The 27,556-nt window shown below is 60.5% G+C and overlaps 1 protein-coding gene and 1 pseudogene across 2 annotated transcripts in view; both read right to left on the bottom strand.

The window, feature by feature from the left end:
* LOC311176892 (olfactory receptor 14A16-like) overlaps positions 1 to 14,843 on the bottom strand; it is a gene marked incomplete at both ends in the record, with an annotated part of 54,208 nt that extends 39,365 nt beyond the window's left edge. Inside the window, 4 exons of the mRNA XM_084242527.1 lie at positions 8,943 to 9,088; positions 9,329 to 9,450; positions 11,942 to 12,007; positions 14,825 to 14,843. Of these exons, the coding sequence (XP_084098653.1) occupies positions 8,943 to 9,088; positions 9,329 to 9,450; positions 11,942 to 12,007; positions 14,825 to 14,843 (353 nt within the window). The remainder of the gene's footprint in view (positions 1 to 8,942; positions 9,089 to 9,328; positions 9,451 to 11,941; positions 12,008 to 14,824) is intronic.
* A 341-nt stretch (positions 14,844 to 15,184) lies between these two features.
* Positions 15,185 to 20,059, bottom strand: LOC311176891 (olfactory receptor 5V1-like; annotated as a pseudogene). Its single transcript has 2 exons — positions 19,282 to 20,059; positions 15,185 to 15,293 (listed from the first exon to the last, which is right to left on the bottom strand). The product of its transcript is annotated as an olfactory receptor 5V1-like (transcript).
* Between the last annotated feature and the right edge of the window lie 7,497 nt (positions 20,060 to 27,556).

The raw sequence follows: 27,556 nt of genomic DNA, 5'->3' as shown, positions 1-27,556 counted from the left end.
GGTCCCTCCCGGCCCCTCTGTCTCCCTTAGACTTGTGCACATGCCTGCAGGCAGGAGGACTCTCGGGGCCCAGCCAGAGGGTGTGAGCGTGAGTCTGTCCCTCTGGCCACGGGCCCCGGGGTCTCTGCCTGTGCGGATCTGCTCCCCGCACACTTGCAAGTTGGGAACCGCGGAGCTGCAGCCACGTGCCCCCCACGTTGTTTTCACGTTGACCCTAATCTGTGTTATGCTCAAGCCCTTTCCATGGTGACAGATAACGGAAAGAGCAGAAGAAATTCTGGTTTTTGGCCGAGCGGAAGTAGTAAAATAAAGCTCTGTGACCCCAAGCGACTCCACCTGTCCCGGATAGAGCCGAGTCACCTGCCCGGGGCTCACTCCCAGGTCCTGGCTCTGCGGTCATCACACCCCGTTCAGTCTCACACAGACCCGGTGCGTGTCCCGCGGCCCAGGCCAGACCCTGCGGCTCTCAGGTCACGACACCTTGTCCCCCTGGCCAGTGTGGACACTCCGGGTTGCACTGCTCCCCCTCTGGGGCTCCCCCGACCCCTGTCTGGGGCCCTCTGGCCGAGATGCTGAAGGGCAGAGAGTTCAACTACCTCAGCCCCCTGAGTGGTCTCCTCCCGTCTCACTGCGTGCCGTGCATGGGCGCCCCTGAAGCCCTTATCTGGCCCCTGCTCTGCCATCCCTGGGCCCGTCAGCAGCTCCCAGCAGCGGGACCCCAACAAGTCTCAAGACCTGAACTGTCAAGGATGCCCCAAATCTAGCCTGTGGGTTCTCACCCCCCAGTCCCTGTAAAACACTGGGCTGTCGCCGCTCCAGTTGAACATTCTGGGACCAAGTGAACACTGAGGCCCCGTGTGTGTTCCTGGTCCGCACCCACGCCCTCATCACGGCAGTGGGTGGGGTGTCCCCACCCCAAGTCGCCGTTGACGACCATCTGCCCTCATCTGGCCCTCGCCCCTGCTCGTATGCGCTGAGAGGGTGACCTCCCGCTGCTGCCCTCCCGGTCACTGTCCTGCCCCTCCCCCAGCCGAGGAGCTGAGGTGGTTTCTCCTGCAGCTGCTTCCCATGGTCACAGCCGCTGTCCCTGCTGCAGGGGAGCTCGTCCAACCCCACCCCCCACCGTGAGAATGCTCCCCCTCTGGGTCGCCCCCGCGTGGGCCCTGTGGCCACCCCACTCTGCGGTCACTCACCTCGGGTCCGCGGCGACCTCACCCTGCACAGCGCTGCCCCCGCCCCTGGCCCGGGAGCCTGGGACCCGCAGCAGCCGAGACTTTGGGGCCCACCCCAGGCCCAGGCGGCTGCTCCCAGCAGGGCGCCCAAGGGCGGGCTGGTCAGTGTCCGTGGTCAGGGCGGGAGGGATGGTCCACGGCCGGTGACGGCCACGCGCTCGGTGCTCCCAAACCCGGGACTCTGACCTGTGCCCCGACACCACAGACAGACCTGCAGCGGGTCGGGACTTCTACCCCCGCCTGCCTGCGCCCAGGGGCCTCCTGTGCTGTCCTGTCCCAGGGCTCCCGGCGCCCCTGTAATGAGCCTCCAGGGTCAGTGCTCAGGGCCCGGGAGGCCCCGCGGGCAGGACCTGGTCCCCCAGGCCCATCACCCCCTGACCCCGGGGGGACGAGGTGGTCCCGGCGTCAGTGCCAAGACGACCCCGTCCACTGGGAGTGGGAATGTCACCGCCGCCCGGGGGGCCCCCTGGGCCTGGGGGGACGGGGTGTGGAGCAGACTGTAAAGCAAAGACACCAAGGACAGAAGCGGGGGAGCGTGGGGGCGGGAGCGGGAACTGGGCAGAACTGGGGACCCGGGGCAGGAACTGAGTGTTCCCGCGAATGCGTTTTTCCTCGTCTCTAAACATCGCTCACTCGTCTCCTTGTGTCTGTGTCTCCCCTGCACCCCCGCTGCCCCTCAGTGCTCCCTCCGCTGGGGGAACGTGGCCTTTCGTCTCAGCACAGCGGCCTGCGGCTGTGGGTGTCTGCACGTGGGTCACGTTACGTGGGTTTCTCTCATGATTCCGGTGACTTCGTGTATGTGGAAAGTCAGTTATTCCACTTTGAGTTTATTTATTTTTTTGTAAAAAAAGATTTTTTTTTTAATTTATACAAGCACTGGGCACAGTCAGAAGCGCGGGAGGGTGAGAGAATTCGCCAGAGCCAGAGCGGGGAGCAGAGCAGGCAGAAGGACCAAAGTACACTGCTGAGGGGAGCAGCGGGCGGCAGGAGAGGTCTGTGCGCCATGGGGGACCCTCCTCCGGTGGCCGGGGAGCAGCCGGGGATCGAACCGGCGCCGCAGAGGCCGCGGGCAGCTTCGCAACACCAGCGCTCACCCGCTGCGCCCCCGGGGAGGCCCTTGAGTTTATTTTTGATGTGGTGTGAGCCCGTGGCCGAGGGTCACTCCCGCCCGTGTCCGGGTGTCCCAGCGCCCCTGGCTGCGGGGGGTTCCTCACTCCAGCTCCGGCTCTTGTCATCATCACTGTCCGCAGAGATGTGGGATTATTTCCGGTCCTTCTAGTCCGTGGTCTGTGTCTGTGTGTTCCGGCACGTGCGGTCTCAGGGGGACAGCTCTGGGGTTGAGGGTGAGGTCTGGAGGTGCGATTCCTCCCGTGCCATCATCGTCGTCAGCAGAGCTTTGCCTTCCCACATGGTTTGGGAAGGTTTGTCCCCTATCTGCGTAGAAGGCCAGTCATTTGTTGGGGCCGCATTCGATCCGAGCACCCCCTGGGGAGGGGCCGTGTGGACAAGCTGACTCTCCAGCCCGCGAGCAGGGACTCTCTTTCCTCGTCCTTGGGTTTCCGTTTCTTTTGACGACGTCTTCCTCTGTTCTTTGTCTTTTTCCCTCCCTCATGGAGTTTACTCCCGGGGTTTCTTCTGTTGAGATGTCATCGTGAAGGCAATTGTTCTTCTCCTCCTTCCACTTTGGGTTCATTTGGTACCTTTGTCTCTCCTAGAGGCTGCCGCTGGCCTGTGAGACAGCCTTGGTCAGATCTTATTGGAAAAGCTTTCGGGCCTCACACCGGGGATGCTGTCAGCTGGGGCTGCATCACACGCGGCTTTCATGGTGTTCAGACTCTGCGTCCACCCGGCTGCTCAGTGTCTCACCGTCAGTGGATCTGGAATCTTTTCAAATGCTTTCTCTGCATCAGTTGATAACGTCCAGGGGGCTTTGTCTTTCTGATGCTTCATGTGGGGAGCCACCCTCGCTTCTGTGCTATGGACTCCACTTGGGGCGCCCCTGCCTGCCTGCGACTCTGCAGCCTTTTCTCTTCACAAACCTTTTCTCTCAGCACAACTGAACCCACAGCTCTCCCGCCACCTGCGACTCTCCAGCTGCACCTTCCTCTCTCTCCCTTGCCTCATGGGCCGATGGCTTTAAAATGCAACAAACATAAATTTCGTTCCCTCTCATGGCACATAATCATGTCCGTGCACTGTTGTTGTGTTTGCTCAGATTTTATTGCATAGTTTTGCATCCTTTTTCATGAGAGAAACTGGCCTTTAGTGTGTGTCTTTGTCATCGATGTGGATATTGAGAGTAATGTAGGCTCCATAAACCGTGCTTGGAAGTGTTCCCTGTCTCGGTGTCAATCAGAGGATTTTTAACGGCCAATGGAGGCTGCATCTTGCCGACTATTCCCTCTGACCTCTGAAGTGGTTGCACGATTCCCGCCTCCCACCTTGTGCTATGGTAGATCTCACTGTGGGTTCTGACCCCACAGCTTACCCAGGATACAACTCTGGATGGATCAGGAGCTGATATTAGACGCTAGCGCATAAATCCTCGATGTTCCCGGAGGACGTCTACGTAACCTCTACCTGCTGACCCTCGTAGACGTGCCCCAGAGCAGGAGGCGTGAAAGGAGAGGTTGAAAGCCTGGAATCAGGAACATGGAAAACTCCCCTGAAAGGAAATACCATGAGAATCAGGAGTAAAGCCGCTAAATGGGAGGCAGTATTTATGTAAGACACAATTGACTAAATGCCCTTACCAGATACAGAAAGCTTTTATAAAATTCAGCAATAAAACAGCAATCCCAGTCAATGAGCCAATGATCTGAACAGACCCTTCACCAGAGCAGATGGGGGTGTGCACTGAGCAGGTGAGAACGAGTCACATCCCTTGTCACGAGACCCGCACACCAAGCTGACTCGCCGGCACCTGCTACCTGCTGGCTCCTCAGGAACACTAGGGCCAAAGCCGTTCAGGAAAAGAGTGTCAGGAACTGGACTTACTGCTCAGGGGGTGCAAACGTGAGGGACCCTTGTGGAAGATCGTTAGAGTCAAACACACACTGAATGTGCTTTTACCACGTGATCCGGCCTTCCCAGAGTCTGTGTCATTGTCACAGGCTACACGGAAATATTCACATCAAACTGCACGGGGACATTCACAGCAGCTTTATTTATTTATTTTTTTAAGATTTTATTTATTTATACAAGACCTGGAGACCAGGCCAGAGGTGCAGCGGGTGAGAGGATCCACCAGAGACAGAGCGGGGAACAGAACAGGCAGACTGACTGAAACACACTGCTGAGGGGAGCAACGGGGAGACAGGAGAAGCTGCCGCACCATGTGGGTAGCTCCCTGGTCAGCCTGGAACTAACCCTCGCTGCAGAGGTTGCGGACAGCTTCACAGCACTACGCTCAACCCACTGCAGCACTGGGGAGGCCCATAGCAGCTTTACTCTTATTACAACATTTGGAGGCGATCCGGCCGTGCCTCAATATGAAGGCAACAGTGGTGGTGCATAGTGATATCACTGTCAGAGAAGGAAATGAGCTTCCCCAAGAAGAGACACGCAGGAAAGTGGCCTGTCCTCAATAAAGAGCCAGTGTCCACAGGTGAGCATCTGCGATGACACACACGGCACATGCCAGAAAACCAGAATTTGAGAGAACAGAAAGATGAATGGTCCCATGGTGAAGGGGCGACAGAACTTGTAAGACACTCAGGGGAGTAACAATGGTCTGCGTGATGTCATGTCACACACACTTGGCCACACCACAGCCTGCAGAATGCCGAGAGAAACCAAGATGAAACCTATGAAGTTGAGATCATTAAGAGGCGCCAACGCAGGCACATCTCTGCTGAAGACTATCGCTTGGCGAGACCCTGTGCTTTGTGGCACAGGCGTTCCATGGAAAATCTCTCTACCCTGTTGCAAAGATTAAGTCACAAGGGGAAGCTTTCATTTAGAAGATGAGAACTCATGGGTGGAGACTTTTGCAAATATGGATTAGTCAAAGAAAGTGGAGATAGATTCTACTTGTTGGTGAGTCTCCCCTTCATCAGTCTCCCCACAGCCGACTTCATGGCTTGGTTCCTCAGACTGTAGATGATGGGATTAAAGGTGGGGGGCACCATCGTGTAGAACATAGAAATGACCAGGTCAGACATGGACGGGGTCTCTGAGGTCGGCTTCAGATAAGCAAAGAATCCAGTGGAGAGAAACAGCACCACAACCAGCAGGTGGGGAAGGCAGGTGGAGTAGGCCTTGGCCTTCCCTTCTGTGGATGGGATCTTCCTGACAGCAGAGAAGATGTGCACATAGGAAATGACGATGAACGTAAAGCAGCACAAATCCAACAGCACATTAATGAGCATGGGGACAAGTTCGCTCATTATATTTCCTCTGCAGGAAATAGCCAATAACTGGGGGATGTCACAGAAGAACTGGTGGACCACGCTGGACCCACAGTAGGACAAGGAGAAGGTTCCAGCTGTGTTCATCACACCATAAACACTACCACCCAGCCAGGACACAGCTGTCAGCTGCACACACCTGTCCCTGCTCATGAGGACCTCATAGTGTAGGGGGTGGCAGATGGCAGCATAGCGGTCAAGGCTCATTGCTGTGAGTATGTGCAGCTCTGTCGTTGTTGTAAAAACCATCATGAAGATCTGGAGGACACAGCCCGGGAAGGAGATGGAGCTGCTGTGCCTCAGAGAGTTGGCAATGGACTTGGGGACTATGACTGAGATAAGGCAGAGATCGGCGAAGGACAGATTCCTCAGGAAGAAGTACATGGGGGTGTGGAGGTGCCGGTCCAGGGTGGTGATGAGGACGATGAGCCCGTTCCCCAGCAGGGCGCCCAGGTAGACCAGGGAGAAGAGCAGCGGGTGCAGGAAGCCCATGGGCCCCTGGGTGGGGAACCCCAGGAGGACGAATTCTGTCACGGCCGTGAGATTGGTCACCCCTGGAGCCATCACTGCATGAACGTCTAGAGGAATAAAGTACTAGGACCATCCATCAGTGTTGGACCCACCAAGTCTCTCTGCAGGTGACCACCGTTGTCCATTCTCACTGACCTCTCTCCGCGCTCTGTCCGTGACCACCCCCGCCCCCACTGCAGGGATCTCTGCTTCTGCTCTTCTCGGACTCTCCACTGTCCACGCTGCCTGTGGGAGATGCCAAAGAGCAGAGAGTTCAACTGACCTAAGCTCCCTGAGCAGTCTCCTCCCATCTCACCACGTCCCGTGCATGGGCACCCCTGAAACCCTGACCCCGGCCCCTCCTCTGCTGTCCCCAGGCCCCAGGTCAGTGCACCTCCCTGTAGCAGGATGCCCAAGATAACTTAGGAAGAGGAACAGAAAGGACACCCCAAAGCCAGCCTGTGTGGTTCTCAGACCCCAGTAACCAGAAAACACTGGCCAGTTTCAGCTCCAGGAGATCATTTTGAGTCCAAGTGGACACTGATGGCCCCGAGTCTTTTCCTGGTCGGCGCCCACCTCCCTCATCATGGCCGTGGGTGGGGTGTCCCCGACCAGCATCACCACCTGACAACCGTCTGGCCCTCGCCCCTACTGGTATGCGCTGAGAGGGTGACCTCCCGTCCTGCCCTCCCGGTCATTGTCCTGCCCCTCCCCCAGCCGAGGAGCTGAGGTGGTTTCTCCTGCAGCTGCTTCCCATGGCCACAGCCGCTGTCCCTGCTGCAGGGTAGCTCGTCCACCCCCGGCTCCCTCCCTGGCCCTCTGTCCCCTTCAGACTCTTGCACGTCTGTGCAGGGAGGAGGACTCTCGGGGTTGAGCCAGAGGGTGTGAGCGTGAGTCTGTCCCTCTGGCCACGGGCCCCGGGGTCTCTGCCTGTGCGGATCTGCTCCCCACACACTTGCAAGTTGGGAACCACGGAGCTGAAGCCACGTGCCCCCCACGTTGTTTTCACGTTGACCCTAATCTGTGTTATGCTCAAACCCTTTGCATGGTGACGGATAACGGAAAGAGCAGATGAAATTTTGGCTTTTGGCCGAGCGAAAGTAGTAAAATGCTTCACCTCCCCCTGCAGTGACCTTCAGGGCTAATGGCTGTTGCCATGGTCCCTGAGGTCCGGCGTGGGCAAGGAACCAGCGCGCAGGGGGAGAACAGCAAACTCCCTAAGGCACAGATAAGCTGGACGCCTGTTCAGAGACCAGAAGCCGCCACAGAGATGGTTAAAAGAAATGCTGACCACACGGAACCTTATCTCGCTTTCTCAAGGCCCACAAACCTTATTCTGCTACAACTGTCTTTCTAAAATCTTTGCTTTTTCTGGTCATTGGTTACTCATTAAAAAAACATACGTAATTTAATAATTAGGCTAATTCAAATGAAACATTACTAACCACTGTGTAATGATAGAATTGTTGGTTTAATAATCTTTCTATTATGTGTTTGACTTTAGTACCTTGAATATTAACTGCATTATAAAATAAGTTCACCCATGACAATTAATTATGAGTAAAAATGAGTAAGTAGTAGTAGTAGTTAGTGCAACAAAAATTATATAGAACAAAAAAAAATTAATAGCCTGTCTACTTAAAAACGAGGCTGGGTCCAGATGTAGCTTCGGACATAAATCACTGCCCTGTCAATGATAAGCTAAACCTAGGAGCCCACTGGCTTAGTTCACTGATAACCGATCCTATGCTTTTAAAAAACACATATATATCCTGGCCACTAACTTAATAAAATTACACTCAGATTTTCACTCACTTAAAGTGTGTCTGTTTGTCATTTATTTGCCAAATCCCTGACCCCTCCGCACAATCTCTCAACCCTAAGACGGCCTCATCGCCCATCGCTGTGCTGGTCCGCGGCAGTAAAATAAAGCTCTGTGACCCCAAGTGACCCCACCTGTCCCGGGATGGAGCCGAGTCACCTGCCCGGGGCTCACTCCCAGGTCCTGGCTCTGCGGTCATCACACCCCGTTCAGTCTCACACAGACCCGGTGCGTGTCCCGCGGCCCAGGCCAGACCCTGCGGCTCTCAGGTCTCGACACCACATTCCCCTGGCCGGTGTGGACGCTCCGAGGTGGTGCTTCTCTCCCTCTGGGGCGCCCCCGGCTCCTGTCTGGGACGCTCTGGCTGAGATGCTAAAGGTCAGAGAGTTGAACTCACCTCAGCCCCCTGAGTGGTCTCCTCCCGTCTCACCGCATGCCGTGCATGGGCGCCCCTGAAACCCTGATCTGGCCCCTGCTCTGCCGTCCCTGGGCCCATCAGCAGCGGGACCCCACAAGAATCAAGACGTGAACCGTGAAGGACACCCCAATCTAGCCCGTGGGGTTCTCACCCCCCAGTCCCTGTAAAACACTGGGCTGTCGCCGCTCCAGGTGCACATTCTGGGACCAAGTGGACACTGAGGCCCCGTGTCTGTTCCTGGTCCGCACCCACGTCCCTCATCACGGCAGTGGGTGGGGTGTCCCCACCCGAAGTCGCTGTCTGACGACCGTCTGGCCCTCGCCCCTGCTCGTATGCACTGAGAGGGTGACCTCCCGCTGCTGCCCTCCCGGTCACTGTCCTGCCCCTCCCCCACCCGAGGAGCTGAGGTGGTTTCTCCTGCAGCTGCTTCCCATGGTCACAGCCGCTGTCCCTGCTGCAGGGGAGCTTGTCCACCCCCACCCCTGTAAGGCTGCTTCCCCTCTGGGCGCCCCCTCCCGGGCCCTGGGCCACCCCACTGTGCGGTCACTCACCTCGGGTCCGCGGCGGCCTCACCCCGCACAGCGCTGCCCCCGTCCCGGCCCATGAGCCTCGGACCCGCAGTAGCCGAGACTTCGGGCCCACCCTGCGCCCAGGCGGCCGTGCCTAGCAGGGCGCCCGAGGGTGGGCTGGTCCGTGTCTGCGGTCAGGGCAGGAGGGATGATCCATGGCCCTGACGGACACGCGCTCGGGTCTCCCAAACCCGGGACTCTGACCTGTGCCCCGACACCACAGACAGACCTGCAGCGGGTCGGGACTTCTACCCCCGCCTGCCTGCGCCCAGGGGCCTCCCTGTGCTGTCCTGTCCCAGGGCTCCGGCGCCCCGGTAATGAGCCTCCAGGGTCAGTGCTCAGGGCCCGGGAGGCCCCGCGGGCAGGACCTGGTCCCCCAGGCCCATCACCCCCTGACCCCGGGGGGACGAGGTGGTCCCGGCGTCAGTGCCAAGACGACCCCGTCCACTGGGAGTGGGAATGTCACCGCCGCCCGGGGGGCCCCCTGGGCCTGGGGGGGACGGGCGTGTGGAGCCGACTGTAAAGCTAAGACACCAAGGACAGAAGGGGGGGAGCGTGGGGGCGGGAGCGGGAACTGGGCAGAACTGAGGACCCGGGGCAGGAACTGAGTGTTCCCGCGAATGCGTTTTTCCTCGTCTCTAAACATCGCTCATTCGTCTCCGTGTGTCTGTGTCTCCCCTGCACCCCCGCTGCCCCTCAGTGCTCCCTCCGCTGGGGGAACGTGGCCTTTCGTCTCAGCACAGCGGCCTGCGGCTGTGGGTGTCTGCACGTGGGTCACGTTACGTGGGTTTCTCTCATGATTCTGGTGACTTCGTGTATGTGGAAAGTCAGTTATTCCATTTTGAGTTTATTTATTTATTTTTTTGTAAAAAAAGATTTTTTTTTTTAATTTATACAAGCGCTGGGCACAGTCAGAGGCGCCGGAGGGTGAGAGGATCCACCAGAGCCAGAGCGGGGAGCAGAGCAGGCAGAGGGACCGAAGCACACTGCTGAGGGAAGCAGCGGGCGGCAGGAGAGGTCTGCGCGCCATGGGGGACCGTCCTCCGGTGGCCGGGGAGCAGCCGGGGATCGAACCGGCGCCGCAGAGGCCGCGGGCAGCTTCGCAACCCAGCGCTCAACCGCTGCGCCGCCGGGGAGGCCCTTGAGTTTATTTTTGATGTGGTGTGACCCGTGGCCGAGGGTCACTCCCGCCCGTGTCCGGGTGTCCCAGCGCCCCTGGCTGCGGGGGGTTCCTCGCTCCAGCTCCGGCTCTTGTCATCATCACTGTCCGCAGAGATGTGGGATTATTTCTGGTCCTTCTAGTCCGTGGTCTGTGTCTGTGTGTTCCGGCACGTGCGGTCTCAGGGGGACAGCTCTGGGGTTTAGGGTGAGGTCTGGAGGTGCGATTCCTCCCGTGCCCCTCATCGTCGTCAGCAGAGCTTTGCCTTCCCACATGGTTTGGGAAGGTTTGTCCCCTATCTGCGTAGAAGGCCAGTCATTTTGTTGGGGCCGCATCCGATCCGAGCACCCCCTGGGGAGGGGCCGTGTGGACAAGCTGACTCTCCAGCCGCGAGCAGGGACTCTCTTTCCACGTCCTTGGGTTTCCGTTTCTTTTGACGACGTCTTCCTCTGTTCTTTGTCTTTTTCCCTCCCTCATGGAGTTTACTCCCGGGGTTTCTTCTGTTGAGATGTCCTCGTGAAGGCAATTGTTCTTCTACCCCCACCTTCCACTTTGAGTTCACTGGGTGCCTAGAGGCTGCCCCTGGCCTGCGAGAAGCTTCGTCCACAGTGGCGGTGAGGGTGGCCGTGACAGCCTTGGCCCAGGTCTTATTGGAAAAGCTTCGGGCCTCACACCGGGGATGCTGTCAGCTGGGGCTGCATCACACGCGGCTTTCATCATGTGCAGACTCTGCGTCCACCCGGCTGCTCAGTGTCTCACCGTCAGTGGATCTGGAGTCTTTTCAAATGCTTTCTCTGCATCTGTTGAAAACGTCCCGGGGGCTTTGTCTTTCTGATGCTTCATGTGCGGAGCCACCCTTGCGTCTGTGCTATGGACTCCACTTGGGGCGCCCCTGCCTGCCTGCAACTCCGCAGCCTTTTCTCTTCACAAACCTTTTCTCTTAGCACAACTGGCCCCGCAGCTCTCCCGCCACCCGCAACTCTGCAGCTGCTCCTTCCTCTCTCTCCCTTGCCTCATGGGCCGATGGCTTTAAAATGCAACAAACATAAATTTCGTTCTTCTCATGGCACATAATCATGTCCGTGCACTGTTGTTGTGGTTGCTCAGATTTTATTGCATAGTTTTGCATCCTTTTTCACGAGAGAAACTGGCCTTTAGTGTGTGTCTTTGTCATCGATGTGGATATGGAGAGTAACGTAGGCTCCATAAACCGTGCTTGGAAGTGTTCCCTGTCTCGGTGTCAATCAGAGGATTTTTAACTGCCAATGGAGGCAGCATCTTGCCCACTATTCCCTCTGATCTCTGAAGTGGTTGCACGATTCCCGCCTCCCACCTTGTGCGATGGTAGATCTCACTGTGGGTTCTGACCCCACAGCTTACCCAGGATACAACTCTGGATGGATCAGGAGCTGATATTAGACAGTAGCGCATAAATCCTCGATGTTCCCGGATGAAGTCTACGTAACCTCTACCTGCTGACCCTCGTAGACATGCCCCAGAGCAGGAGGCGTGAAAGGAAAGATTGAAAGCCTGGAATCAGGAACATGGAAAACTTGCCTGAAAGGAAATACCATGAGAATCAGGAGTAAAGCCGCAAAATGGGAGGCAGTATTTATATAAGACACAATTGTCTTAAAGCCCTTACCAGATACAGAAAGCTCTTATAAAATTCAGCAATAAAACAGCAATCCCAGTCAATGAGCCAATGATCTGAACAGACCCTTCACCAGAGCAGACGGGGGTGTGCACTGAACAGGTGAGAACGAGTCACATCCCTTGTCACGAGACCCGCACACCGAGCCGACTTGCCGGCACCAGCTACCTGCTGGCTCCTCAGGAACACTAGGGCCAAAGCCGTTCAGGAAAAGATTGTCAGGAATTGGACGTACTGCTCAGGGGGGTGCAAACGTGAGGCACCCTTGTGGAAGGTCGTTGGAGTCAAACACCCACTGAATGTGCTTTTACCATGTGATCCGGCCTTCCCAGAGTCTGTGTCATCGTCACAGGCTACACGGAAATATTCACATCAAACTGCACGGGGACATTCATAGCAGGTTTATTCTTTATTTTTTTTTTTAGGATTATATTTATTTACACAAGAACCAGAGACCAGGCCAGAGGTGCAGGTGAGTGAGAGGATTCACCAGAGACAGAGTAGGGAACAGAACAGGCAGACGATAGAAATACACTGCTGGGGAATCGCGGGCTAGACAGGAGGGGTCTTCAAAGCAATGTGGGAATCTCCCTGGTCTGCCTGGATTGAACCCTTGCTGCAGAGGCTGCGGACAGTTTCACAGCACTGTGCTCAACCCACTGCAGCACTGGGGAGGCCCAAGGCAGCTTTATTCTTATTATAACATTTGAAGGCCTCAATATGATCCTGCCGTGCCTCAATATGAAGGCAACAGTGGTGGTGCATAGTGATATCACTGTCAGAGAAGGAAATGAGCTTCCCCAAGAAGAGACACGCAGGAAAGTGGCCTGTCCTCAATAAAAAGCCAGTGTCCACAGGTGAGCATCTGCAATGACACCTACAGGACATGCCAGAAAACCAGAATTTGAGAGAACAGAAAGATGAATGGTCCCATGGTGAAGGGGCCACACAACTTGTAAGACACTCAGGGGAGTGACAATGGTCTGCGTGATGTCATGTCACACACACTTGGCCACACCACAGCCTGCAGAATGCCGAGAGAAACCAAGATGAAACTTATGAAGTTGAGATCATTAAGAGGAGCCAACGCAGGCACATCTCTGCTGAAGACTCGCTTGGCGAGACCCTGTGCTTTGTGGCCCAGGCATTACATGAAAAATCTCTCTACCCTGTTGCAAAGATTAAGTCACAAGGGGAAGCTTTCATTTAGAAGATGAGAACTCATGGGTGGAGACTTTTGCAAATATGGATTAGTCAAAGAAAGTGGAGATAGATTCTACTTGTTGGTGAGTCTCCCCTTCATCAGTCTCCCCACAGCCGACTTCATGGCTTGGTTCCTCAGACTGTAGATGATGGGATTAAAGGTGGGGGGCACCACCGTGTAGAACATAGAAATGACCAGGTCAGACGTGGACGGGGGTCTTTGAGGTCGGCTTCAGATAAGCAAAGCATCCAGTGGAGACAAACAGCACCACAACCAGCAGGTGGGGAAGGCAGGTGGAGTAGGCCTTGGCCTTCCCTTCTGCGGATGGGATCTTCCTGACAGCAGAGAAGATGTGCACATAGGAAAGGATGATGAAAATGAAACAGCAGGAATCAAACACCACACTAATAAGCATGGGGACAAGTTCATTCATTAAATTTCCTGAGCAGGAAATAGCCAGTAACTGGGGGATGTCACAGAAGAACTGGTGGACCACGTTGGACCCACAGTAGGACAAGGAGAAGGTTCCAGCTGTGTTCATCACAGCATCGAGACCCCCACCCAGCCAGGACACAGCTGTCAGCTGCACACACCTGTCCCAGCTCATGATGACGTCATAGTGCAGGGGGTGGCAGATGGCAGCATAGCGGTCAAGGCTCATCACCGTGAGCAGGTGCATCTCTGTGGTTGCTGTAAAAACCATCATGAATAACTGGATGACACAGCCTGGGAAGGAGATGGAGCTGCTGTACCTCAGAGAGTTGGCAATGGACTTGGGGACCGTGGCTGAGATGAGGCAGAGATCGGCGAAGGACAGACTCCTCAGGAAGAAGTACATGGGGGTGTGGAGGTGCCGGTCCAGGGTGGTGATGAGGACGATGAGCCCGTTCCCCAGCAGGGCGCCCAGGTAGACCAGGGAGAAGAGCAGCGGGTGCAGGAAGCCCATGGTCCCCTGGGTGGGGAACCCCAGGAGCACGAATTCTGTCACAGCCGTGAGATTCGTCACCCCTGGAGCCATCACTGCATGAACGTCTAGAGAAATAATACGTCAGGACCATCCACCAGTGCGTTACCCAGGGTGTCTCTGCAGGTGACCAGCGCTGTCCTTCCCCACTGACCTGTCTCCACGCTCTGTCCAGTGTCCCCCCACAGTGATCTCAGCTCCTGCTCTGCTCGGCCTCTCCAGCTTCAGTGACCCACAGGTGCCGCCACTGTCCATGCCGCCTGTGGGAGATGCTGAAGGGCAGAGAGTTCAACTGACCTCAGCCCCCTGAGCAGTCTCCTCCTATCTCACTATGTCCCACACACGGGCACCCCTAAAACCCTGAGCCTGGCCCCTCCTCTGGCGTCTCCATGCCCCAGGTCAGCTCACCTCCCTGGAGCGGACGCCCAAGATACATCAGGAAGAGGAACAGTAAAGGACACCCCAAAGCCAGCCTGTGTGGTTCTCAGACCCCAGTAACCAGAAAACACTGGCCATTAGCAGCTCCAGGAGCTCATTTTGGGACCAAGTGGACACTGATGGCCCCGAGTCTCTTCCTGGTCACCTCCCTCATCACAGCAGTGGGTGGGATGTCCCCGCCCCAAGTTGCTGTCTGACAACCATTCGGCCCTCACCCCTGCTAGTATGCGCTGAGACGGTGACCTCCCACTGCTGCCCTCCCCGTCATTGTCCTGCCCTTCACCTGGCGTGAGGAGCTGAGATGTTACTCCTGCAGCTGCTACCCATGGTCACAGCCGCTGTCCCTGCTGCAGGGGAGCTCGTCCAACCCCACCCCTGTGAGGCTGCTCACTTCTGGGGCTCCCCTGCCAGGGACCTGTGGCCACCCCATTGTGCGGTCACTCACCTTGGGCCCTCAGCGGCATCCCCCCCCCACACAGTGCTGCCCGCTCCAGGCCTGGGCGCCTCGGACCCGCAGCAGCGGAGACTTCGTGACCCTCCCTGCGCCCAGGTGGCTGCACCTAGCAGGGTGCCCGAAGGTGGGCTGGTCAGTGTCCGTGGTCAGGGCGGGAGGGTCGGTCCATGGCCGGCGACGGCCATGCCTTTGGGGCTCCCAAGCCCGGACTCTCTCCTGTGCCCCCGATGCCGACAGACAGACCCGCCGCGGGCCGGGATTTCATCCTCCGCCTGCCCGTGCCCCCCCAGGGGCCTCCCTGCGCTGTCCTGTCCCAGGGCTCCCTGCGCCCCATTAATGAGCCCCCCGGGGTCAGCGAGTCAGGGCCCGGGAGGCCCCGCGGGCAGGGCCTGGTCCCCCAGGCCCATCACCCCCTGACCCCACGGGGACGGGTGGCTTCAGCGTCAGGGCCAGGATGAGCCTGTCCACAGGGAGCGGGAAAGTCGCTGCACCCCGGGGGGGACCCCTCGGCCTGGTGGGGGGGATGGGATATGGAGGCGGGAGGGGCACAGTATGAAAGGAAATAAGGAAGGAAAGAGGGGGAGCGAGGAGGAGAAATTGCGCAGAAGGGAGTGAGAAAGCCCGGGACTGGTCTCCTGGGATGTGAACTTGTTTATGTGTCTTTAAAAAGTTATTTATTTTTTATGCCTTTCCTTTTTAGAACCTACTAGTCCATATAAATGTTTTTTTTTTTTTAATTTCTAAACATTGACATACAAGATGGTATAGTTTTAGGGGTTCAGATTCACCGTCCTCAGTACAGGTCACCCCCCCAGCCTCTGTCCTGCGCAGTCCCTGGGGTGCCCCCCCTCCCTTCTTAAAACACAAATCTCCGCCTGTGGACTGAGGCTCCCAGGGGAGTGGGAGGGAGAGTCCCGCGTGGAGGCTTTGCCGTGTCTGGAAGATCCACTGCACATTTTCTGTTTTGCTCATCAATACTAAAATAACATTTCCAATAAAATTGGAAATAATGGCTTTATACCTCTGTCACTGAGAGGCTTATTTACATATCTTTATTTTTTAAAGATTTATTTTATTTATTTATGCACAGAAGAACTGGGGTGCAGCCAGAGGTGTTGGGTGAGAGGACTCCCCAGAGACAGAGCGGGGAGCAGAACAGGCAGAGCTAATGAGATCCACTGCTGAGGGGAGCAGGGGGAGTCAGGAGGGATCTGCTGCGTGTGTGGGTCACCCCCTGGCCGGGGATGGACTCAGGTCCCAGTGGTGACAACATGAGACTCGGCCCTGGCCCAGAGGGTCTCTCCATGCCCTTAAACACAGAATCAGGGAATTTTTTTTAGCGCTAAAATTTGATTTATATTGAAGTTTCAGCAGAAAAGTAAAAATACCTGGATGTGAGAAATGGCCCTCAGGGATCCTCACCCCCGAGGGGGAGCTGGGGTCCCTGCTGCGCCCCTGGTCTTGGGGGGGGTCTTACACGTGTGTCTCAATGATGACTCATAGTTGCTTTTAATTTGAGAGGGAAGAAAGGTGAAGAGAATGCGAGCACCCTGAAATCATCACATGAAAAGAAGGGTTTCACGCCTGTGTCCGTCCCCCGAGTCTGTCCCTGAGCAGAGAAGGGCCTGGTGAGACCAGGTACGTCTGCTCCAGTGACCTCGGGCCATTCTGGTCCGTCTGAAGGGACAGCCTGGACGCGGCCAGGGTCACAGACTGTGGGGAACTAGTGGACTAGATATTTAAGGAAAGAGACACAGACTGAGAGTAGCCAAGTGTGATAGTCGCTTCTGACCTGTGATGGGAACATGGTCGCGTTTGTGCCCAAAGGGCTCTGCCAGGTGGCCCTGGGTGGGGGGTAGGGGCGTCCGCAGGGCTGTGGGGCTGGGCCGAGGCCGGGGTGAGGGACACGCACTGCCCAGTGGGGATGGGCCGTGGCCGCAGACGGGAGGGCAACTGGTGCTTCACCCAACTCTGGGGATCCCTGCGGCTGCCATTTAGGGGGAGACACTGCGGCCCATCTGCCCACCTGGGAGCCCCCCGTCCCCCACCCTTGGCCTGGAGGACGACCCCTGCCCTGCCCCTGGGGGCCCTGCCTGCTGGCACTGTGACCCCTGATGCTAGGACATCTAGACCTCCTGGGAGATGACACCCCCTTTCCTCCCACTCTGCATGAGGGCCAGGGGCAGGTAGGGGTCAGTGCCCCAGGAAGGGTGTCCTTTAGGGGCTCAGGGAGCAGGTTGTGGGGGCCTGGGGTGCTGCTTGCTCCGCTGAGGTCATGGACCAGGCCAGTGCATGTGGATGCGCAGACAGTGACGCCTGCACCCGGGTGAGTGGATGTGGGAGCATGAGTGCCCAGCGCACCCCGAGACAGAACTGCAGCTGGGTTTCGGGAGCCGGCCTGAGGTCCGTGATGGCCGCAGTTTTGCTGACTCCAGTGGCCTCGCCCGCAAGGCGCTGAGCGTGAAGCAGTGGTCTGGGCGCCTGTCCAGTCCACGGGTGTCATAGCAGGCCGTGCTGCTGTGGAGTGGCTCGACGGCCCTAACATGCACCCGGGTGGCGGCTTGGAGACCAGGCCCTGCCCCGAACCGTTGCGCGCACCCAGCAGACAGGAGCCCCAGGGCAGGCGGAGGAGCACGACAAGGGCCCAGGCTGAGCCCTGGTTCCCCTCCTGGCATCGCCCTCCCCTCCCCCGGCTCCCCCCCCCACTGGGGTCCCACAGGGGCAGGGGCGAGGGGGAGGGAGTCGGGGAGTGGGACGTGAGAGGGAGCACAGTGGATCCCCGCACATGCCTCCGCTGGCATCCCAAAGAAAAGTTTTTGTTGTTTTTTTTTGCCTTGTCACTGCAGAGCCAGAGCTCTAGGCTCAACCTGCGACCCAGACGAGGACAAAGATACTTGAAAAAGGACAGTCAATGTGCAGGAGCGGCCTGTCCCCCTCACCCCCACCCGGCCCAGCCGCCCCCGCCCTTTCCCTCCTCCCCCCCCGCCCCCCACCCTGCCCCAGGCCCAGCTGCCCCCACCCCATGCAGCGGCCCACGGGGAGTTCAGTCACTGTGGTCAGATCCTCATCTGCGCGGCCTGTGGGTCAGGAACACGGGCTGGACGCCGCGAGGTCACTCGGACGCGGTTCCTGTTCCTTCACCTGGAGCCGCGTCTGGGCCGCACCGCGCGTGGACACAACGCACGCCTGGCCCAGCCCGGAGAAACGAACTCAAGGGAGCGCGGACGCGCCTCCAAGCCGGGCTCCCGATGGCCAGGGTGATGCTGCCCAGGGAGAGGCAACAAGAGTCCAGGGGCGGCGTGAGGCGGGGGTGCAGTGGGTGCCCCTGCGGCTCTGAAGCCCTCGGGGGCCACACTAGGCTGGCCGCCGCTTGCCCAGTGGAGCTTCATCCGCAGGGGGACACTCTCCCCGGGCTGTGCTGTGTTTGCCTGCGGGGCCTCCTGTCGGGGTCCAGGGGGGTGGCCCTGTGCGTCTGAGAGCACCTGCATGACCTCGCGTGCCCGGGGCTCCAGCCACAGTGTCCACCAGGCGCAGGGCCCCGCGAACCTCATGGGGCCTCATGGAGTGGCCCAGGCTGCCGCCTCGATGCAGACAGAAAGTGGAGCATGTCTGAGCCACTGCCCGTGCCAGGATGGGTCTCCCCGCTGCTCCCGTGGACAGCCCTGGGGGGACACTGCGTGGCTGCAGGCGCACCTGCTGGGAATGTGTCTGCACCCTGGGATCCGCACGGTAGTTGCCCTGCGGTGCGCCTGTGCAGGCTCTGGGTGTCTAGTGCTGACAGAGGCAAGTGGGGCGGGGGCGGGAGGGCATCAAGGACCAAGGGACATGGGCACATCTCCCTGGACAGCTGTGCCCACGAGGGCCCATTTCAGCCTCCGCCCTGCTCTGGCATGAGGTGCTGTCTCAAGTGAGGTCAGTGGTAAATGTCCAGGGAGGAAGGCCGGCTTGGCAGTGGCTGCACAGGTGCCAACCTGGGGCTTTGCAGCTGTGCTGTGGTCACACCGCACAGCTGGAAAAGCCGCTGAGTGGACGGGCACATCAAGCAGCAGCCAATGACAGAGCGGCCACGGCGGGCCCTGGGCTCCTTAACTGAGAAGAAAAGGAACCAAGAAATTGAGCTTTCTCTAGATACTCACTCGGTGATATGGGAAGTTTTTATGCTTCTCTGTTGCGGGGGCCTAAATCCGTTAGGGTATTTTCATTTCACAGGAAGGTGGTTTTAGGACCACAGCGCGTCTCCACACGTGGAACAGAAGGTGCCCGGTGCGGATGGCGTGTCTGCGTCTCAGCAGGGGACAGGCCCCGCGTGCCCGTGTTTCTTGCAGACACGCAGCCCGGCCCGGTGGCCAATGGAACACGAGGGAGAGCAGCTCGCTGCACAGGCTGCCCTGGCTTCCCACCGGGCCGTGATTGGAATGTGAGGAAATGTGCGCTGAGTAGACGCTCACCTTGTCCCCTGTGCCTGGTGAAACGCCTTCTTAAGAGCCACTTTCATGTCCTTGTTCCGTAGGCAGTAGATGATGGGATTCAGGGTTGGGGTGACAACGCAGTAGCAGGTGGACACCAGCCGGTTGGCGAGGGGTGAGTAGCTGGAGCTGGGCCGCAGGTATGTGGAGCTGCCAGTGCTGCAGAACAGCAGGACAGTGGCGAGGTGGGCTGAGCAGGTGGAGAAGGCCCTCTGGTGGCCCTGCGCATGCGGGATCCTGGCCACCGTGGACACGATGCACAGGTAGGAGAGGAGGGTCAGGGCGAAGGCCCCCAGGATGACACAGCTGCTGTCGATGAAGCTCCAGGCCTCGTGCAGGCCAGCCTCATGGTGGGGGGCATGTGGCCGAAGAACTGGTGGATGACACTGAGGCCGCAGAAGGGCAGGGAGAAGGTGTTGACAGCCTGGAAGGTGGTGTAGAGGGCCCCGCCCGTCCAGGCCCTGGACACCGCCCCCAGCAGCGGCCCCGGCTCATGGTGGCCCCATAGAGCAGGGGCCTGTGGATGGCCAGGCAGCAATCATAGGCCATGGCCGTGAGCAGGAAGCACTCGGTATCCGCAAGCGAGGAACAGGTAGAGCCGGACCACGCACGCCAGGACGGAGATCTCCTCAGAGCTGGCCATTCCGCTGACCACGGCCCTGGGCATGGTGACCGAGGTGCAGCAGGCGTCCAGGAGGGACAGGCTCTTGAGGAAGAGGTACATGGGCGTGTGCAGGCGGCCGTCCCTGGTGATCACCATGACCACAGACAGATTCCCCGGGAAGCCCAAGGCGTCGATGGCCAAGGAGACGCCTGCACAGCCGCGTCCACGGTGGGGCCGCCGGAGAGGCCCTTCGGGAGGAAGCGGCCGCCGCACTCCGGTTGCGTCTGCAGGGCGGGGTGCTGGCCCGGCGGCCCGGGGAGGGGTCTCCCCTGCAGAACACCCCGCGGCCGCGTGTCTAGGTTCCGCGCTCGTCTCTAAAGAAAATCCTCTTTCACCAAAAGAGAAACGAGTTTAGCCCCGAAGCTCAATGACCGCGGTTGGGGTGAGGGGCGCCGGGTCCTGCTGCGCGAGGCGTGCCTGGCCCTCGCCGGGTCCCACGAAGCGGGGTGACTCTGCCCGCTTCCCCCACGGCCCCCCGCGTCTGCAGGAGCGCGGGGCGGGTTCAGGTGGGGACGCGGCATTGCCGGCCGGGCTCGGGCTCGGGCTCGGCGGGCATGTCTGGAGGAGCCACTGGCCGGGACGAGCCCGCGCCAGGCGGGGCTGCTCGGAGCGGCTGCTCGGCCTGGACGGGCCACGGCGGGTGTGGACGCGGCGGGAGCAGGGGCGGCCGCTCGGGAGAAACAGGAGAAGAAGCAGGAGCCCCCCGGCCCCAGCAGAGGGGCGCGCAGCCGCCCGACCCGCTCCCCACCCGCGGCGCGGCGGGCTCCGAGGCCGGCGTTTCCCCTTCGCGGAGACGCTTCGCCTTCTGCCCGCGGAGCGCAGGACGCGGCCCCTCCCCGCTGCCCCCCCGCCCCCCCCTCGCCCGCGCGGCAGCCTGAGGGGCGCGTGGCCCCTGTGGGGCGAGTCCTCTGGGCCCGGCGGGCGGTCCGGGAGGGGCTCACGGTCGGAGCAGCCGCCCCGGGTCCAGGAGAGCCCCGGGCGGAGCCGCCAGCGCCCGCCTCGGCCGCGGGTTGAAGGGCGGGGGGGGGGGGGGGGCTCTGCCAGGCCTCCTCCCCCACCAACTGGCCGTGCCCGGTGGCCGCTCCGGCGCGGGCGAGGGCGGGGCTGCCCCGCGGGCTCTCCCATCAGCGCGGCCGGCTGGGGGCTGGCGCGTCCCCGAGGCTGTCGAACGGGCTCCCGGCGCCCGCGAGGCCCCTCGGCCCCAGGGGTGCTGACGCTGCCTGGGGGGCGCCCCCACGTAACGGGGCCCCGGGGCCCCTGCTGCCTGCTGGGCAGGGGCGTCCTGATTGAAGCCAGTGGACGGGCCGCAAGTGGAGAAGCAGGAGGCGCTGCAGGGCGGGCTGACCCCGCTGACCCCCGCCTGTGCTCAGAGAAACCAGGGGGCTGAAGAGCAGAGCCTCAGCTGCGAGCCCTTCTGCGCCCCAGGAGGGCCAGGGCACACTGGGGCTCAGGGACTGTGGTGGCCCGTGGGGATGCGGCGCCCTCTGGGGGAGCAGCTTGGATGCGGGGCTGCAACGGGGCGCTGCTGCGGAGACCTTGTCAGGCGCCCCTCCCAGAGGCGCGGCCCCCTGGGGACAGTCGTGCCTGGCGCCCCGAGGGGCCACTCGCCATCACTCTGCGGCTCCGGGCGGCTCCGGGCTGGGGCGCGCGCCCCGGCAGCCCTTGGTCATCCCCCCAGGAGGGGGGGGGGGGGGGAGATGAGACGGGGCCCAGTGCGCCCCTGGGGCTGGGGTGAGGCGAGGGCGCAGGGGCCTGTGCCCCAGCCCCGTGGCCGCCTTTGCAGGGCTGGGAGCCGGCGCGGTGCCCGGCGGGCTGGACCCGGGGCAGGTTGGCGCTCGCGGGCCCCTGCAGTCCTGGCCCCGGACTGAGAAGCGGCGCCGGCGCCAGCCCGTCCTTCCGTGTCGTGTTTAAAGTCTCTGTGGTGCCGTCCTGGCTGGCGGCCCGACAGGGGCCATGGCCTGGCGGGTGAGTGTGCAGTGTGTGCACGTGTGGTGCGTGCGTGAGTCTGTGTGGTTGTACACGTGTGTGCGCATGTGTGTGCATGTGTGTGCACGCCTGTGTGCCCGAGTGGAAGTGTGGGTGTGTGCACACACGTGTGAGAGTGCGCGGCTCGCGGGGTGCAAGCGGCAGCCTTGTCTGATCTCTCCAGTGGCTGGATGACCCCTTGACTGGAGGCCTGGCAGCGGCGTGGCCTGCTGGTGGCGCGGGAGTCACCGCGTGTACGTGACACCTGCGCTCCGGCCCGGCTCTGGGTGGCCAGAGGCAGTGACCCCGGCACCGCCCTGGGGCCCGGCCTCCTCCGCATCGGGCCGACTGCTGGACCTGCTGTCCTCACCCGCCTGCTTCTTAGCGGGGGTGTGTGGGGTCCCACTCAAAGGTCATTTGAACAAAACCTTTTGGAGGGAAACCGAGCGCAAGTGCTGGATCCCTGCGGGAAGCAGGACGCCCCTGGAGTTCCTCCCCCGCTTTGACACAGCCGGTCCCAGGGCTCGCGCGCCCCCGCTCCCCCCATAAGCAGCCAACATTCTTTCTGAGGTGCTCGTTGGGGACCCCCGCCGCCCTACTTTCCTCTCTGGACGACTTGGGGTTAATCCAACAAACCACACTCCCTTACTCTCGGCAGCTGGGCTGAGGAGAGACCTTTCCAACTCCTGAAGCCCCGCGTGCCCCTCGCAGCCCTACCCCACCCGCTGCCCACCAGGTCGCCTGCCGAGGGGGAGCCAGGCGCGGGAGGAGGTGCCCTGCCTGGGGGCGGATCGCTGCCGGCCTCAGCGGGAGGGAGGCCGCTCAAGGGGGTCTTTCCAGCAGCAGAACAGGGCCTTGCAGAAGGGGGGGGGCGCCACGCCCAGCGCCTGGGGAGCCGCGGGAGACCGGTGAGGACAGCCCTGGCGGCCGGCCTTCTGGGTCACAGCCGGATACACAGACACTCGCGGTGTGCGGTCCCCGAGCCCGGCTCTCGGGTGTGCGCCTGACCATGTCTGGCCTCCAGACGCTGCTCCACGCTCCGGAGCACCGGTGTGAAGGATCGTCAGGTTAGAAAGAATCAATAAAATGTAACATACACAGGCTGTGCGCCACACGTAACACACGTGTGCACAGACACGCCCACATCACACACACCCACATCACAGAGCGCACATCTGCGCATGCACGCCCACACCACAGGACACACAGGTGCGCCCGCGCCCCCTCGCACCCCCGTCCCATGCGCACTCGGCCCCCTGCACCTCCGCGGGCTCTCACGCGGGCCCCACCCAACTACCTGGCTTTGTCGCCTTGGTCCCTGGGGATTAATTTCATTTTCCTGCGGTAATTGGCAGCTCACCTCCCCCTCGGGGCTGCTCCCAAGTTCCCTCTAATCAGGGATGCCCGCGGCCCTGGAAGCACAGCACAGCGCACAGCCCCCCAGTGGGGACAGGCCCCAGAGCCCGGGCAGGCTCCCGGGAAGGCGAGCACAGCCCCCTCCTCACACCCCAGTGTGGAACGAGGGCCAGGGAGCTGCTATTTAGCAGCCAGGAGGCCTGGGCTGTTCCAGAAGGCTCGGCACCCTCCCTGCTGGATGCCCGGAAGCCAGGGGCGCCAGGTGAGTCCTGACTCAAGTGAGACACGCCCTCCTTGTGGGGGGCGCCCAGCGGGGTCTGCTCTGGGGAAGCTTGTGGGCTGGACCAGAGCCTTTGAGGGAATGGTGGGGAGGCCCCGCCCTGCCCCGCCCGGCCACCTCCTGTGGTGTGCAAAGGAGGGACGGCCCACCCGCCACACGCCCCTGCAGATGCCCGAACTCGGGATGTGGAGATATAAAAAGTGTGAGGTGGTTTTTGTCCCCAGATCTGTCTTTATTTCCAGAGGGGGCAAAGGCTCTGCGTCCTTCCTGCGCGCTCATCCGGGGAGCTGCTCTCCGTTCCCGCTTGGGCTGGCTCCAGGCGCCATCTCCATGCAATCCTGGCCGTGGGGCTCTGGTGACGGGGCTGGCGTAGACGGGGCCTGGCTTCAGGGCACCCAGCATGGACACAGGAGTCAGCAGAGCAGGGGCGAAGCTGCCAAGGGAGAGCTGCCAAGGGAGAGCTGCCCCTGGGGCCCCTCGGAGGGAACATAAGCGCTTCCTAGGGGCACAGGGCCACTCGGCCCTGGCTGCCGCCCGCCTGGCAGGGAGGGGTGAGGCTGCGGGCGGGTCCCTGGGGTGGAGGGGGGCAGGAGGGCAGCCTGTCGGCACAGGGGCACAGGAGGTGTGGCCAGGGTCATCCAGAGTGCCCAGCGGAGGCTGTGAAGGCGGCCCAGGGGCCCCGTGGAGAGAAGAGTGTGGGAGCCTCAGTGTTTCAGACCGGACAGCAGGTGGTGTTTCCAGGGGCCTTAGGAAGCTGCGCCCGGGGCACTGAGGCTGCGTCGGGCCCTCGCGGTGTGCGTCCTGTGGAAAGCCGGCTGTGTGGGGCGTGGGACGCCGATGGCAGAGGCTCGGGCCAGGAGAAGAGGCTCTCACCCCACGGCTGGCCTCATGGTCCTGGGCACACGCTGACTGTGCGCTGTCCACTCCGCCACTGGCCGCGTCCCTGTGCACGTCCAGGGTTCCAGCCAGCGACCCATCTCAGGGGACACAGCGGGACACGTGTCCACGCAGCTCACACAGACAATTACAGTTGGGGCCCAGGTTCTGGGGAGGGGCCGGTGGGGAGAGAAACTGACTGACTTCCGAGGGGGAGGACACGGTTCCTCGCCTGGGCCACGCCTGGGCGAGGGCTGGCCTCGCAGTCGAGCTGTGACTCGTGCGTATTTATTTTGTTCGGGATGTAACCAGCGCCCGCCCCGCCCCGTCTCCAGGCGCCAGACCACGCACAATGAAAATGAAATATCCAGTCAAGAGCCGCCTTTTAAAAAAATCCTCTGGGAATTCAGATAATAACCCCCCGCCCCCAGCTGAGAGCAGTGAAGTGGCCAAAGGGGGGTCCCGGGAGCGGGGCCCCCTCCGACGGCACAGACCAGAGCATGACGTCAGCTGTCAGGGAAGTCAGCTTGGCGGGCCAGGAGGCCGCCTCCTCGAGCTGCCCGAGGCTCCCTCTCTGAGGAGGAAAGGGGGTGGGGAGCCCCTGGGGGCTGAGGACAAGGAGCGCTCCCGGCTGAGGAGCTGGGGACCCGGCCAGGCTCGGTGGCCGCTCAGAGGGCCAGCTCAGGCTCCGAACTGGGGGCCTGCGTCCTCAGGCTTCAGGACCTTGTTGCTGCGCCCCAGCTGCAAACTTCTGTCTGTCGCGTCCCAAAAGCAGCTTCGGAGGAAAGGCTGGAGGTGTTTCTGCCCTGCTGTTTGGGGCCTTCACCGCCCACCCTGGCTTCACACCCAGGATGCTCCGGGCTGTGCCTCCGCGGGGTCTGAGGGAGGAGGGGCAGGGGCCCCCATCTCTGTCTCGGGCCTGCTCTGCCCGGCCCCCTCCCCTCATGCCCCCTGGCTCCCCCGACACCCTGGCCTGTCAGCTGTCCGCTCGCAGAGCCTGCCGCCCGGGCTGTCTGCCCGCTCGGGGCCACCGAGGAACCAGGCTACATGGTTTTGATCTGCGTGAGTCTGAACTACTTTTCTCACGCCGCCTGCTTGCTAATCTTTGTAACTTTCATTCAGTGATAACTCAGTAATCGCGCTGGACACGCACGCCCACCCGCTGTGACGCTCACTGCGTCGAGTACCGCGGGTCCTGAACGCGTGCTTGTCAAACGCAGGTCCTCAGGACATTTTTCGCTTTTGCGAAAGTTCGTTTTTCCATTCGTGACTGAGTTTAGTCATTCGGGACGGCGGCTGATAGTTCAAATCAATTTAGGTGTTGACACACTTTTATGAACTTAAATTCCATGTCGTCCGCTGTCGGATTAATTAAATATCTAAGATGACTTAATTTATTTTATCCAATGGCTTAATCCGCGAAACGCCTTTTGTGTAGGCGGCAGAGCCTCGCTCGGCTCTTTACACAACCAGGGCGTCGGGTTCTGACGGGGTCCCTGGGGGTCAGGAGCTGGCCACACGTGCCCCGGGTCTTGAGGCCCATCTTCACGACTGACTCGGCACCTCGAGTCAGGAGGGCTCGTCCTGACCCACAGGCCGTTTGACGCCCCTGGCCTCAGAGCTGCCCGGTCTTCTCCTTGGTGGCAGGAGACTCGGCGCATGTGTCCTCAGAGGGCCCTTGTACTGCGCCTGCGGCCAGTACATTCCGATGTTAGAGCTGGGCGCCTCAATATTGGGGGCGGCTATTAAGTTTTGTGCTAAATACGTTCGATGTCCTCACTACGTGATTTGATCTTTACGCTGCAGAAGGGCGAGTGTGACCTGCTCACGTGCAGAAGCCAACTTGCTTTCCTTTGGCTTTCATTGCATTTCCAGGTTGTGTCCAGGGCGGAGCTGAACGACAGCAGTGGACACCCCAGAGCCCCGACTATAACGGAGCCTCCAGTAGGTGTTTAGGGGTGGGAGTGGGCCCTGCCCTTGCCACACGCAATGTCAACAAGCGCCTTGGACACGGCCCTCCTGACGAGACACGCTTGCCCGAGTCACTCGCGGTGAGCTTGGGAAGGGCAGTGCTGGGGCTCTGTCCTGCTCGGCCGACGGCCAGATGGGTGGGCACTGCCAGGGTGCAGACTGTCTCCTGCCCTTCCCGAGGCCTTCACGCCCACCCTGTGGCCCCATTTCTACTTGGAACTGGACCGAAGGGGCTCTCCTTGGCTCTACTTCCCTACCCGGGGTTCTAGGAGCGTGTCGGTGGCACCCTGTGGTGCTGGGCAGCAGGAGGCTCAGCTCCCCACGGCGCCAGTGTCCACTTGCCTGTCTCCCTGCCTCTCCCCCACAGGTGTTTGTGCAGGCCCCAGGAGCTCCAGGCGGGGAAGGCCTCGGCAGCTGCACAGGAGCATCATGAGGTGAGCTGGCCACAGCCGTCCATTTCCCCCACATGGACGTGACTGGCCCCAGGAAACTCCAGCAGACACCCTGCAGCTGCCCAGGGCCCACGAGGCATTCTAACTACCTCCAGATTGACCCTGACCTGTGGCGTCATCTCCCTCTCAATTCTGGGGCGATAGCGACTCGCCAGCAAGCACACCTGTGGTGAGAGATCAGGGCACGTCCAGGCCATCAGCTCCCTGCAGAGCCGGTCATGGGGCTGGGCTACTCATCCCTTTGCTCGTGATGGGCCCATCGCAACCATGTGCACAGAAACCACCCTGTCCAAAGGGACACACTGAGAAAGAAAGAAAAGCTGAGGGGCCAGGCAGCCCCTTGGAGCAGACATGTCCATCCCCAGGAAGACGCCCCCTGGTGTCTCCGCGGTGCTGTTTTTAAGTTGATCCAAGAAGACCCTGGGTACGTCAGTATTTTAGGGATGGTCGGAGGAGAGGGCAGCAGGGAAGAAGAGGCCGAGAGAAGGTGACTGGGAGTAGACTCCTCACCGCCTGTCTCCCCAGCACCCCCTCATCAGCAAGCAAACCTACCAACCCAGGCCCTGGGGTAAAGGCAGGCTGGCCTGACCAGGACCTCCCATTTGCAGAGATGACAGGGGCCGTGCAGACCAGGCCCAGCCGCTCTCCTCTTGCAGCTCCAGGCACCCAGCCCAGCTGAGTGGACCTTCCAGG

This window comes from Talpa europaea, assembly GCF_964194135.1.
Source record: "Talpa europaea genome assembly, chromosome: 9".
NCBI classification, from domain to species: domain Eukaryota; kingdom Metazoa; phylum Chordata; class Mammalia; order Eulipotyphla; family Talpidae; genus Talpa; species Talpa europaea.
This window is presented reverse-complemented; position numbering and strand designations above follow the sequence as displayed.